General features: G+C 43.6%; 2 protein-coding genes across 7 annotated transcripts in view; both read right to left on the bottom strand.

Moving 5' to 3' along the window:
- Positions 1-588: 588 nt before the first annotated feature.
- LOC134518960 (zinc finger protein 239-like) lies at positions 589-3,256 on the bottom strand. The gene has a single exon (XM_063342384.1). The coding sequence runs from the start codon at positions 3,207-3,209 to the stop codon at positions 2,136-2,138; it is 1,074 nt and encodes a 357-aa protein (XP_063198454.1). The 5' UTR covers positions 3,210-3,256; the 3' UTR covers positions 589-2,135.
- A 576-nt stretch (positions 3,257-3,832) lies between these two features.
- The window catches only part of DIP2A (disco interacting protein 2 homolog A), a 130,677-nt gene continuing 123,592 nt past the window's right edge, over positions 3,833-10,917 (bottom strand). For 5 of the 6 annotated variants that reach the window (XM_063342379.1, XM_063342380.1, XM_063342381.1 and 2 more), the window contains 3 exons: positions 10,681-10,855; positions 6,702-6,825; positions 3,833-5,835 (listed from right to left, as the gene is read on the bottom strand). In XM_063342379.1, coding sequence (XP_063198449.1) covers positions 5,583-5,835; positions 6,702-6,825; positions 10,681-10,855 — 552 coding nt within the window. In that variant the 3' untranslated portion in view covers positions 3,833-5,582. Of the gene's footprint in view, positions 5,836-6,701; positions 6,826-10,680; positions 10,856-10,917 lie in introns of those variants that run through there. The other variant, XR_010072097.1, reaches the window with a different exon arrangement.

Genomic DNA, 10,917 nt, shown 5'->3' with positions numbered 1-10,917 from the left:
AGAAGAGAAGGCTCCAGGGAGACCTTATGGTGGCCTTCCAGTACCTGAAGGGGGCCTACAGGAAAGCTGGGGAGGGGCTGTTTGCAAGGGCATGTAGCGATAGGATGAGGGGCAACGGTTTTAAACTAGAGCAGGGTAGGTTTAGATTAGACATTAGGATGAAGTTCTTTACAACGAGGGTGGTGAGACACTGGCCCAGGTTGCCCAGAGAGGTGGTGGAGGCCCCATCCCTGGAGACATTCAAGGCCAGGCTTGATGAGGCTCTGAGCAACCTGATGTAGTTGAAGATGTCCCTGCTTACTGCAGGGGGGTTGGACTAGATGACCTTTAAAGGTCCCTTCCAACCCAACACGTTCTATGATTCTATGTTACAAGTACAGAAACAACCACCATGGCACTGTCATCCCACGTTTGGCAAAGAAAAATACCAGAAATCAAGACAAATTGTTATTTTGCAGTTACCTTTGCAAGATAACTTTTATGGAATACTAGAAAATTACCAAATGTTTTTCGCTCCCATAAGCAAACTTTTATGTTTAGGTGAAAAGAGGATTTGAAAAAAAAAAAAAGTAACCAGAGGAAAAGATAGTGGTGTATATTATTTTAATAACATGAATTGGAATACAAAAAAAAGACTGAACTCTGCTTATACGGCACTGACATAACCGAACTGGAAATAAAACCCAGTGTGTCTAGTTCCTCCTAAACAACACAACTGGTCACAAAACAAAATCTAAAGACTGTAGCAAAAATCTACATTAGAATTTGTCATGACATATCTCATTTGAAATACCTGACCACATAAATATTTAAAGTATATTAACCAGCTGAATATAAACATCAGTTCAACAATAAGATTTATATCTCAGTATACCCAACATCAAGTAAATCTTGAAGTGCAAAAAGACAATTATTCAATGTAGTTTTGTTAGCTGTAAATTAGTTCTTTGATGTAATCCAGCTCTATCACGTAACATGATTTCTGTCCTGATACACTGCAATACTTTAAATGTGCAAACTTCCGGAAAATTCCTTTTTTGGCCTTAAAATAGAGTTATGAATATACTATAGAAACAAAACCAGAAGCCTATCCAAAAAGATCCTTAAAGTGCATAATACATGTTTTCACACAATGGCAGGAAAATAGCATTAAAAAGATCAGGGACTTGGTACAGAAAATTAGGAATGTATACTTCAAATGAACTCACTGCTTCCTTTTTTCTGCTATAATAAATTCCTGGGTAACAATAAGTGATAAACGAAGGCATAAAGTAGCCTCATAGTGCTGTTAATAGAATGACATAAAGCTGACATAAAAAGTCACTACAAAGTGCTGGTTCACAAAGAACACTGCTGCAACAAAGGCAGTTTTATTAACGTTTACAAAATTATTTAATACTCACTGGAGTCCAATCTTGCCCCCCAGAATATATTTGAAACATTCCAATCTGACAGCAACCCTTTTGTGGCGTTTTGCCTCATTCCCTCAGCATGGCGACTGGCCAGCAAACCAGCTATAGCGATTTGCTAATTCAGGACACGGGGCTTAGAATTCCCTTGTTACTATATTTTACTTTCCCAAAAGATCAGGTTAAAAAAAAAAATAAAAAAAAATTCTTGTACCTTTACGACAAGCTGGGATTTCAAATGTCAATTTAAGATGAATTACGGATTTTTGACACCTGTCTTCATTAGTTTTGAGAAAGATGAATTAAGTTGCTTTGTCAATAAAACCTGCAATGCTTTAAACGCACTGCATGCACAGCATTATCTGGATGCCAAGTACAACACCTTGTTGTAATTAACAGTGAGAAAAACAGAAAAGGCTCAAAGATGCTATCGTCTTGCTATGTACAGTGCTTTTAAAAATTGCGTTTTGCAGCTTAAGTTCCTGCTTGTTTCCTAAACTCACTGTCGCTACAGAATTGTTTTCTGTAGGCATACCACCTCTCTTCTCTTCAAACAAAAACTCTGCCTTCATTTAAGAGACTACAACTCAACTTATTTCTGCATGCAGAGAAGCATGCCTCTCTCAATCTGGATAAAAGCAGGCGCTTTGGTCAGGAACCCCTGACGCTCTACCTCCCATGAGCCATGCTGCAGAGGGCCAGGAACAGTTCTTGTTGTAGTGACTTTTACAGCCTTTCCGCCTGCTGCTGCTGCTGTTTTGCATCAGCCTGGTGAGGTTGCTCCAGGCTGTCATCTCGGTGCTGTTGTTTCTGCTTCTGCTTTTTCTTTTCAGCCAATGCTTTTGCCCTAGTGGTCACAGGCCTGGGTCGAGCATCAGGTCTCTCTTCATCCTGCTGGTGCTTTTTGCAATGTTTTTCAAAGGTTGAAATTTTGGCGTATGTCTGGTTGCAAACCAAACAGTGGTACGGCCGCTCCCCACTGTGTGTTCTCATGTGAAGCTGGAGGTAAGAGGACCTGGAAAAGGCTCGGCTGCAGACCGAGCAGCGATGAGGCTCTCGTACCTCGTGGGTCTTCAGATGCTGCTTGAGGGACGACGCCTGCTTGAAGGCCTTGCCACAGATGGAGCACTTGAAGTTCCTCTCGCCTGACTCGAGAACCTGGTGTGACACGAGGTGGGCAGAGGAGCGGAACCTCTTCCCGCACTTGTCGCACTTGTAGGGCCGTTCCCCGGTGTGCAGGCGGACGTGGAGAACCAGCCCAGCCTTCTGCGTAAAGGCCTTCTCGCACTGCAAGCACTTAAAAGGCCTCTCACCTGTGTGCACGCGGCGGTGGGTCGCGAGGTGCGAGGCGCGCCCGAAGAGCTTGCCACAGTCCTCGCACTTGAAGGGCCTCTCGCCAGTGTGGATGGCCTTATGGCGCACCAGGTGGGAGGACTGGAGGAAGAGCTTCCCACAGACGGGACACTGGTACTTCCGCTCACCCGTGTGGGAGCGGAGGTGGAGGGCGAGGTGCGACGAGGAGATAAAGGCCTTGCCGCAGAGCGGGCAGGCATGGGGCCGCTCGCCGGTGTGGGTGCGCTTGTGGAGGACCAGCCCCGAGGAGAGGGCGAAGGCCTTGGTGCAGACAGGGCAGCGGTAGGGCTTCTCCCCGGTGTGGACCCGCCGGTGCTTGGCCAGGGCGCTAGCCTGCGCGAAGGCCTTCCCGCACTGCTCGCACCCGTGGGGCCGCTGCGCCTGGGCGGCAAGCGCCAAGCTCCGCCCGCCCTCCGCCCGCCGACCCGCCGCCCCCGCCGGCACCATGGCGGCGGCCCGCCCGCCGCACCCCGGAAGCTGCGGCCGCAGCCCCTGCCCCGAGCGCACGCGCCGCCGGCGCGCGGTGGTGACGTCACGAGGCGAGGTGCAGGCCGCCGCCGTGGGGGGGCCGCGTCTCGCTCGGCGGCCCCGCTCCGCTCCCGCAAGGGCGGGCTCAGGGCGGCGCTGCGGAGCGGCCCTGGGGCACAGGAGGCTCCCGTCCGCCCCCGGCGCTGACCCAACGGGCCTTTACGTCAAGGTGCGCCGTTGGCTTCGCTGTGAGAAATAGGCAGCGCAGTGCTGAGGGGGGGCTGTGCTCCTCACGCCCCCGGGTTCAGAAAACGTGGTGTGGGGCAGGTGCCGGTTGTGGATGGGGAGGACCCCCACACAGGTCAGGACAGGGAGGTAAGCCAGACCCCAGGGAGCATTTCAACCGGGGTACTGAAAACATACGAAATTCGAGAGCATCCGGGCTTTGAGGATGTGCGGTTGCTTTAATTGTAAAGCAACTGCAATGGAATTTTGCAGAACAAGCTGTTAAGGCATTAAACTGCCCAAAACACGGGTGAAAACTACGGTAGATAAGCTGAGTTTTTGATCTAACAGCGTAAATTTCAACATTCAGCAAGTCATTTTCAAGAGCTGTTTTGAAATGTTTAATGTGCTTTTTGTGTTAAATTTACAGGGCAACTTGTCTCACCGTCATCAATATCTCAATACAAAAATCTTACAATGCTTTATTTGCTAAAAAACTACAACATTAAAATTAGGGTTAGGTAGTTTTCCTTTTGCCAGCTGTTTTGTTACGAGGAGCGTCCCATAATCCATTGCTAAAAGTTGCTGTACTTAATAAGTTAGGCAAGTTCTGTACATAATTACAGTCATAGAAGAGCGTGCAGCTGTATAATACACCACAGTCAAACACCACGAGGGCAAAGAACTACTATATATGAAAGTTTTTTGTTGACGACTTTATAGTTTATTTGACCAAGAGTCAACTTGATATCCTTGTAACAGAAGACTGACATCCATCTTAGGCACTGATCCAGGCAGAATTGCCTTGCAGAAAAACCTGGCTCTTTTTCCAAACCCATACGCTATTAAAAAAATTTTATGTAGCTCAAAGTCTTTAACATCTCTATAAAAAATAATTATTTGCTAGTTTCATGCTTATCTTCAAATACATGAAGTATTTGAGAAACTTAACATTCTCTTTCTGAATTGGGTTCACTGCAGTATTAGATCAGGCAGAAACTTCCAAACCTTAATTAGCCAAGTGCGACTCAACCAATTGAGTATGTCAGCTTGAGCAAAAAAGTTTAAATACAACTCTAAAAAAAAAAAAAAAAAGAAAGTTTGTACCACAGCAGATCAAGCTAACTAACACTGAATATCTTTTCCACAGTGGGGAAAAAAAAAAAAAAAATCACTATCGTAAGTTTTAGCACAGGATATTCAGGGAAAACATACTGTAAGACCATGCTTTGTAAACATTTATACAAATCATTCAGAGACTATTGGCTTTGGAATGAATTTTCAAATACTTGGCATTATGCAGGGCAGTAATTAACAGCTAATGCTATGAAAACCAGCAACTTTAACATGAAGTTATGACAGCAAGAGCAGTGATGGCTCCTGCATCAAGTCATTAAACTGGATATTAACTTACGTTTTATTATAAAGTTTATAGCATTACAGAGTCCAGCATGGCACAATAAGTAACCTTTTACGGTTGCAGTATTTGTTTTTGCTTGGTACAAAAAAGCTGAACAGCAGCATAATTGTTATATTGAATCTGGGATTGGAATGAATTTGTTTCTTCTGAATAAGGACGAGTCAGTGATTTAAAATAAAAAGGCTGCATTTTAAAATCTCAAATATGTGCAAAATTCCTTTCAGTACAGTAGAGAATACGGTAGAGATGTGTGCAATCTTGAAAGTTACATCCCAACCCAGATACTGCCAATATATTGCAAAGAATCACATGGAGGGTGAACTCTGAACGGTTACTCACGACTTTCAGTATTATTTCCGAGAGTCCTCCTCACAGCTGGTGTTCTCTCCCCACCCTGCTTTATGTCCTTTTATGCAGTGCATCAAGTACTGACATTCATAATTATTGTAAAAAAACATTGGTCCATGATAGTTCTAATAAGCTTCCTTCAGGAATTCCAGTAAACTCTCCATCCGAAGACAGCTCTAATTGTTACAATGGATTTAGGAAAGCAAATGCAATCTAAGACGTGAAGGTCTGTGAAGATTAGTATCTCCATTTTCCTAAGGTCTTCAATGGCTTATAAAAACACAGAAGATGGATTCCAATGTTCTTATTTGGAAAGTCCCTTGATTTTGGTGCTTTAGCCTTGGTGTGATTTTCTGTTTTCACATGTTGTAAGCAACATAAATAGGATCCAACTGGTCAGCTAAAAAACCATCTCTCAAGTGCATTCGTTGTTTCTCACCACGGGAATTGATAGGAATAACACCAGGGTCCACAATGACTACAACACCTACTATGAGATAATGCTCTTCCAGAACCACATTTGTTACCAGTGCGACCAGGTCCAACGCTTCTTGTTCTGAGCCTTCCAGCTCCACAACCACCACAAGCAAGTTGGTCCATGTAAACACAGCACTGTCAGCATGATACAAATATTAATGGTGAGAAAAAAAATACAAAGTCAAAGAAAGCTAGTTATCAAAGACAGGCTCACTGGAAATAAAGCTTGTAAGGACTTGAACAACGCAATAAATGAGAACAAGTGATGTAACAATAATGTGAAAATATTTGTAAATCAAGAGGTATTAAAGCTGTAACTTCCTGGGATATTCTCTGCCACATGTTTTTTAATTGTTCATGTACAAAATCTAAGTAGGCCTTTTTCTCTTATATGTACGCCATCAATCATGTATTTAAAAGTCCTGTGCAATTCTGTATTAAAATGGGAACCATTAAGATTTCACATTCAGTGTGCACATACTTGGTATTAACGTACTTGTGTAAATCTTCAGAGATTATTAAAGGAAAGACAAAACCTTCCAAAGCTTACAAGTAAATACTACCACTTTGAGACTGAAGAGCACCTACAGCCAAATGGCATACGTCGTCCATTAGGACCAAATGAGAACAGTATGTTAGAAGATATCATTCACGAAATGCTGGAGATGTGTTGACCACATCCGAGTGTGTACATTCTGGCACAGCCAGGGAAGTCAGCAACACAACCTGCAAGTGCTGTGCTGCCCTGTTCATGCCCTGCCCTCCCTCTATGACTATGAAGATCAAACTGTGATAAAGGGGTGGGCTTTTTTTTTTTTTGACTGACGGAGGCAGGGGAAAGAGGGGCACTATATTTCAGTTACTCTCACTGCAGTAGTTTCTAAGCAAAGTTTTGGTTAGTTTAAACTACAGCAAGCTCTCAGTCTAGCATGCTGTTCCGCAAAGCTTGACTTCTGCTGTTTTAGAAGAAATAGAAGGATACAAAAAAGCATGGCTCTTACCATTCTGCGATGCTCTTATGTGCTCTTATTACAGAGGTCTCTATATCAATGGGATGGTACCTCATTCCTCTGAGCTCCAGTGTTTCATCCAAGGAGCCTACCACATACAGGGCATCGTGCCTCTCTGCAATACAGCACAGACATTTAAAACATCATCAGATCTACAGAACAAACATGGCCATTTGTACATGCTTATTCCTGACATTCTAAGATGTTTCCGGTGCTTCCTAGGAGAAAGAGTCTGTAATAAACATCAAGCTCTACCATTTGGAGAGAAGAGAATTAAGAGGTCATTTAGCACTTACGCCTATTGACTCCAAGGAGATGAAACCAGACTAAAAAGAATCTCAGTTCATAAACCCAATCAAAATCCATTGTTAAAGCATCTTTTTGTCCCACTATTCTTACCAGAGAACTCGCCTCTGATCGATAGGAAGACTTCTCCAATTTCCAAATGTAACTTTTTTTTCTTTTAAAAACAGGATTACACCCACTTGTCCTCATGCCAGCAATATTCTTCTCAGCTTCTTAAGTTCCCCACACTGCAGCAAGAACAACTCTATTCCCTTGTCAGCCTTAGCTTTGCTAGGTTAAATAAGTAAAGCTCTCCTAGACCCCTCCTGAAGGACACACTCTCCACATTACCATGTCGATCCTGTAACTCTTCAGTTGAACTTTGCCTTTTTTTTTTTTTGCAGCCATTTTATAAATCTGCTCAATTGTGTAACTTGAGACAAAAAGCATGTTGGGAAGCTGCACGGTATTTCATGCATACTTGCTACGTTAGTTCACCATACATAGCCTCCAAAATGCCAACAAACTAAAGTACAACTGACATTTTTCCACAGTGATAAAAATCTCTATGATACATGATTTTTCAGAAAGCTACAAAGCACAAAAACTTGCTACAGTAATCTAAGTGCTATGCCACCTGCAACTTCTCTTTCTTTGTGAAGGTCTGCTCACAAATTCCAATTTCTGTCATCTACCAGCTTTCTCAAGTGAAGTAGGGTTTGATATATTAAAGCTTTAAACTAATTGAAGTAGGTGCTTAATATATTAGAACTGTAAATTAGAGTAGGAGCTTAATCTAAGAGACTGGGTGCCTTAAGGCTACAAAGAGCAGATGCAACAGTTGTAGTACTAAATATTAGAACTTATCTCCTATTTTTTAAGAAAGAATGCTTCAGGTCAATATAACCTTGTAGTAGAAGCTTATCTCTCAAAACAAGGGGCCCAGGGTTATTGAGGAATGCAGAGACTAGTCAAAACTAACACTTCTGATGCGCCAGCAAGAATAAAGAAGTAGAGCAGAGGCCTGCAGTTCACCCAGAAGTCACAACGATGAAGAGGAGTGGAGGAAGTAAACGACCACCAGATGTCTCTGAAGACCACCAAGAGACTCTAGTGTGCATGCGGGAGTGGGCAGTAACCTGTAATAATGAGCTAATTAATAGGTAATCATTTCTTGGAAAACTAGTGAATATGCATACATAGCATGTATTTAAACTGTACACCTAAATCAGTCGGCGCACACATTAGGTGGAGCAATCCCCTGTGTGCCCGGTGCTGCAATAAAGAATACCTGCTTAACAGTCACCAAGGCTATCGAGCCTTAACTTCGGCATTTCACGGCATCACAAGAACAGGGAGCCATTTCACTTTGAACAGTGACAGAAGGACAAATCCGTCAAAGCATCTAGTACAGAACCTTGCACTGAGCAGCCGTACAGTGTGCCCCGGAGGTCTGGTAACTACCCAAGAAAATCAGAGAGGAGGAAGGCAAGGAAAGCTTAGAGAACCTTGTTTGAGCGTTCTTTTATCACGCTCTACCAGCTCCGAAAGGGAAGATGACATGTAGTAAAATCTTTTTCAGGGACCTGCATCTATGTTACATCAGCTCCCACTGACAGCCTGAGACCACACTCCTTGAGGAACAGAGACTCAGGAGGGGCCGGCCAGCACAGAACTGCTCAGTGTACTAAGCTGAACGGGTGGAGAGGCCTGGTGCCACGAAGGGACCCTTCTGTGTAATGGGGGTAGCTGGGGCTATGGATACCACATATCTCTGATGAAGACTGTTTCTTTACCAGAATTCACCTTTTGCTCTCCTGCCCCTGCATCCACTCAGCGTGGAAGTCTGCAGGACGCAGCTATGGAGAAGATGGAATTCAGTGGGCTGCAGGGATTTCACCAGCTGGAGCAATAGCATTCAGCTTTCTTACTCTCAGCCCCAGGGAGACTGAACAGCACACCAGCACAGCAGACTGCAGGATGACCCTCTCTGAGCGACTAGATCCAATGGAGTTACGTCATCGAGCATTTCTGAACCCTGGACGGGTATCCGCTGCAACAGGTGGGGTAGCTCCTCAACAGAAGTCTGCACCTTCAACAAATTACTCTCCGTACTCACTCTTCTTCTTTCATATAACAGAGGACTAAAAGTAGGATGGACATGCATGGCAAGACAGACGCTTATGTTCCAGGAGTAGTAACACCGCTTTTCTATCTTGTACCACGAGTGATTACAGGAAATGTAAAAGGCGTCTGTTATACCTACTCCATATTCTGTCTCAACAGAAAAAGGAGCAGTTTTTCTTCCATCTGCTTACATTTCTCAAGTTTAGACATCTTGGCTTAGATTGAAAAATGAGATTAACAATTTATTTTCTATACTGGAAAAATTATGGAGAAGTTACTCCTCTAGACCTTTAACTTCTGAAAGGCTGGGAAATCATAGGTATTTGAGCATTTTCTGAAACTGCTGAATGACTTAACGTTACTCATATTCTCTAGATCAGCACTGAAATACTGCATCTTGTCTGCAAGGAAACGGGTTCAGAGGAAAAGTGACTAGAAAGGCTCTAGTGCTTCGAACAAATGTGCTCATATTATTTTGTGCTGAATGGGATCACCTGGCCAAACCGGTTTGAGAACACAAAAGGTGAGATGCAGGGAGTTGTCATTCTGACTCAGCTCCATCTCGCCTCGGCAGATGCTTATTGATCCCTATGTGTGCAGAGATAACTTGGGGGGAGCTGCGGAAATGGCTCAGCCTGGGGTGGTCTCAACACTGCATTACAAAAAGAACGGCAACCCGAATGGTGCCTTTAACAAACAAAATGCCCTGAGTCACATGGCACCACTATTCAGTGAGTGTGAGACCAGACATCACAAAATATACATTGCTATCTGAGGGGCCATCAAACCACCAGAGATAACCATCCCAGATAGTGCAATCCATTCAAGCACAGTCCTGAAACAGGATATTTAAGTCCAAAGTTTTGGGGACCAAAATGGGGAGTCTTCCAAAGATACAGCTGGCCTGCAGGAGATTCTACCCCCCCCCCCCCGCTGCCCCCTGTCCAGGACGCTGTGCAAGGTAACTTCCTGGGATTGAGTGGCCATACCTGAGAGAGAGGGTAAGTGATTTAAAAACATACGTATGATGCCTAGCATGCTCTAAGATCGTGATCTGTGCACTTGTTTAAGGTATTCATATCTAGTGCGATTGTGGTTTGTGTTGTTACTTTTCAGGATCACTTGTTAGGTGGTAATAGTGTATTCTGTGAATTGTTTTTGTGCTTTTTCCTTAAATTGCAATAGTGCATTCTTCCATTGTATCCATAAGAACTTGCAATAGTGGCATATCAGACCTGTGAGTGAAGTCCAAATAAACTGTTAATTTGAACCTCTCAGTGAAGTCTTTTCCTCTCCGCCACATGTGCAAGTGGAAATAAAGGAAGATGGATATGATTTCTAAATCTGTCAAAAGGGCATTACGAATTTCTCATTTTGCACAATTACCCAGTATCACTATAATGAACGAATATGTACAGAGTAACAATTCCTATTACATTCAGCACTTTTCACTGATGGAAGTCAGGATAAACTACCAGGATAGCTTACTCTTTGCTAGCTCAACTACTCCAAGGAGTTTCAAACACATGCTTCTGTAAGTACATTTGTTTTCTCTTACCTCCACTAGCATCAGTAAGTTCTGTTCTGCGCAGAAAGCCAAGGTACCCAGTCCGAGCCCATACGGTCTGAGTGTCTCCAAAACTCAAGCGAGCAGTAAAATGATCAGCATGCAGTGCTTCTTCTCCATACACTGTGTAGTAACCAGTAGCATTGTGTGGACTACTCACCCATATCTAGGGAACACAAAAAAACCCCCACAAAACAAAAGGGAATAATTCCCATATAAACATAGGTT

Source organism: Chroicocephalus ridibundus, chromosome 7 (genome assembly GCF_963924245.1).
Source record: "Chroicocephalus ridibundus chromosome 7, bChrRid1.1, whole genome shotgun sequence".
NCBI classification, from domain to species: domain Eukaryota; kingdom Metazoa; phylum Chordata; class Aves; order Charadriiformes; family Laridae; genus Chroicocephalus; species Chroicocephalus ridibundus.
This window is presented reverse-complemented; position numbering and strand designations above follow the sequence as displayed.

What these genes read in the sequence shown, in the direction of transcription:
- LOC134518960 (XM_063342384.1), bottom strand. Translation starts at nt 3,209, where the DNA reads ATGGTGCCGGCGGGGGCGGCGGGTCGGCGGGCGGAGGGCGGGCGGAGC.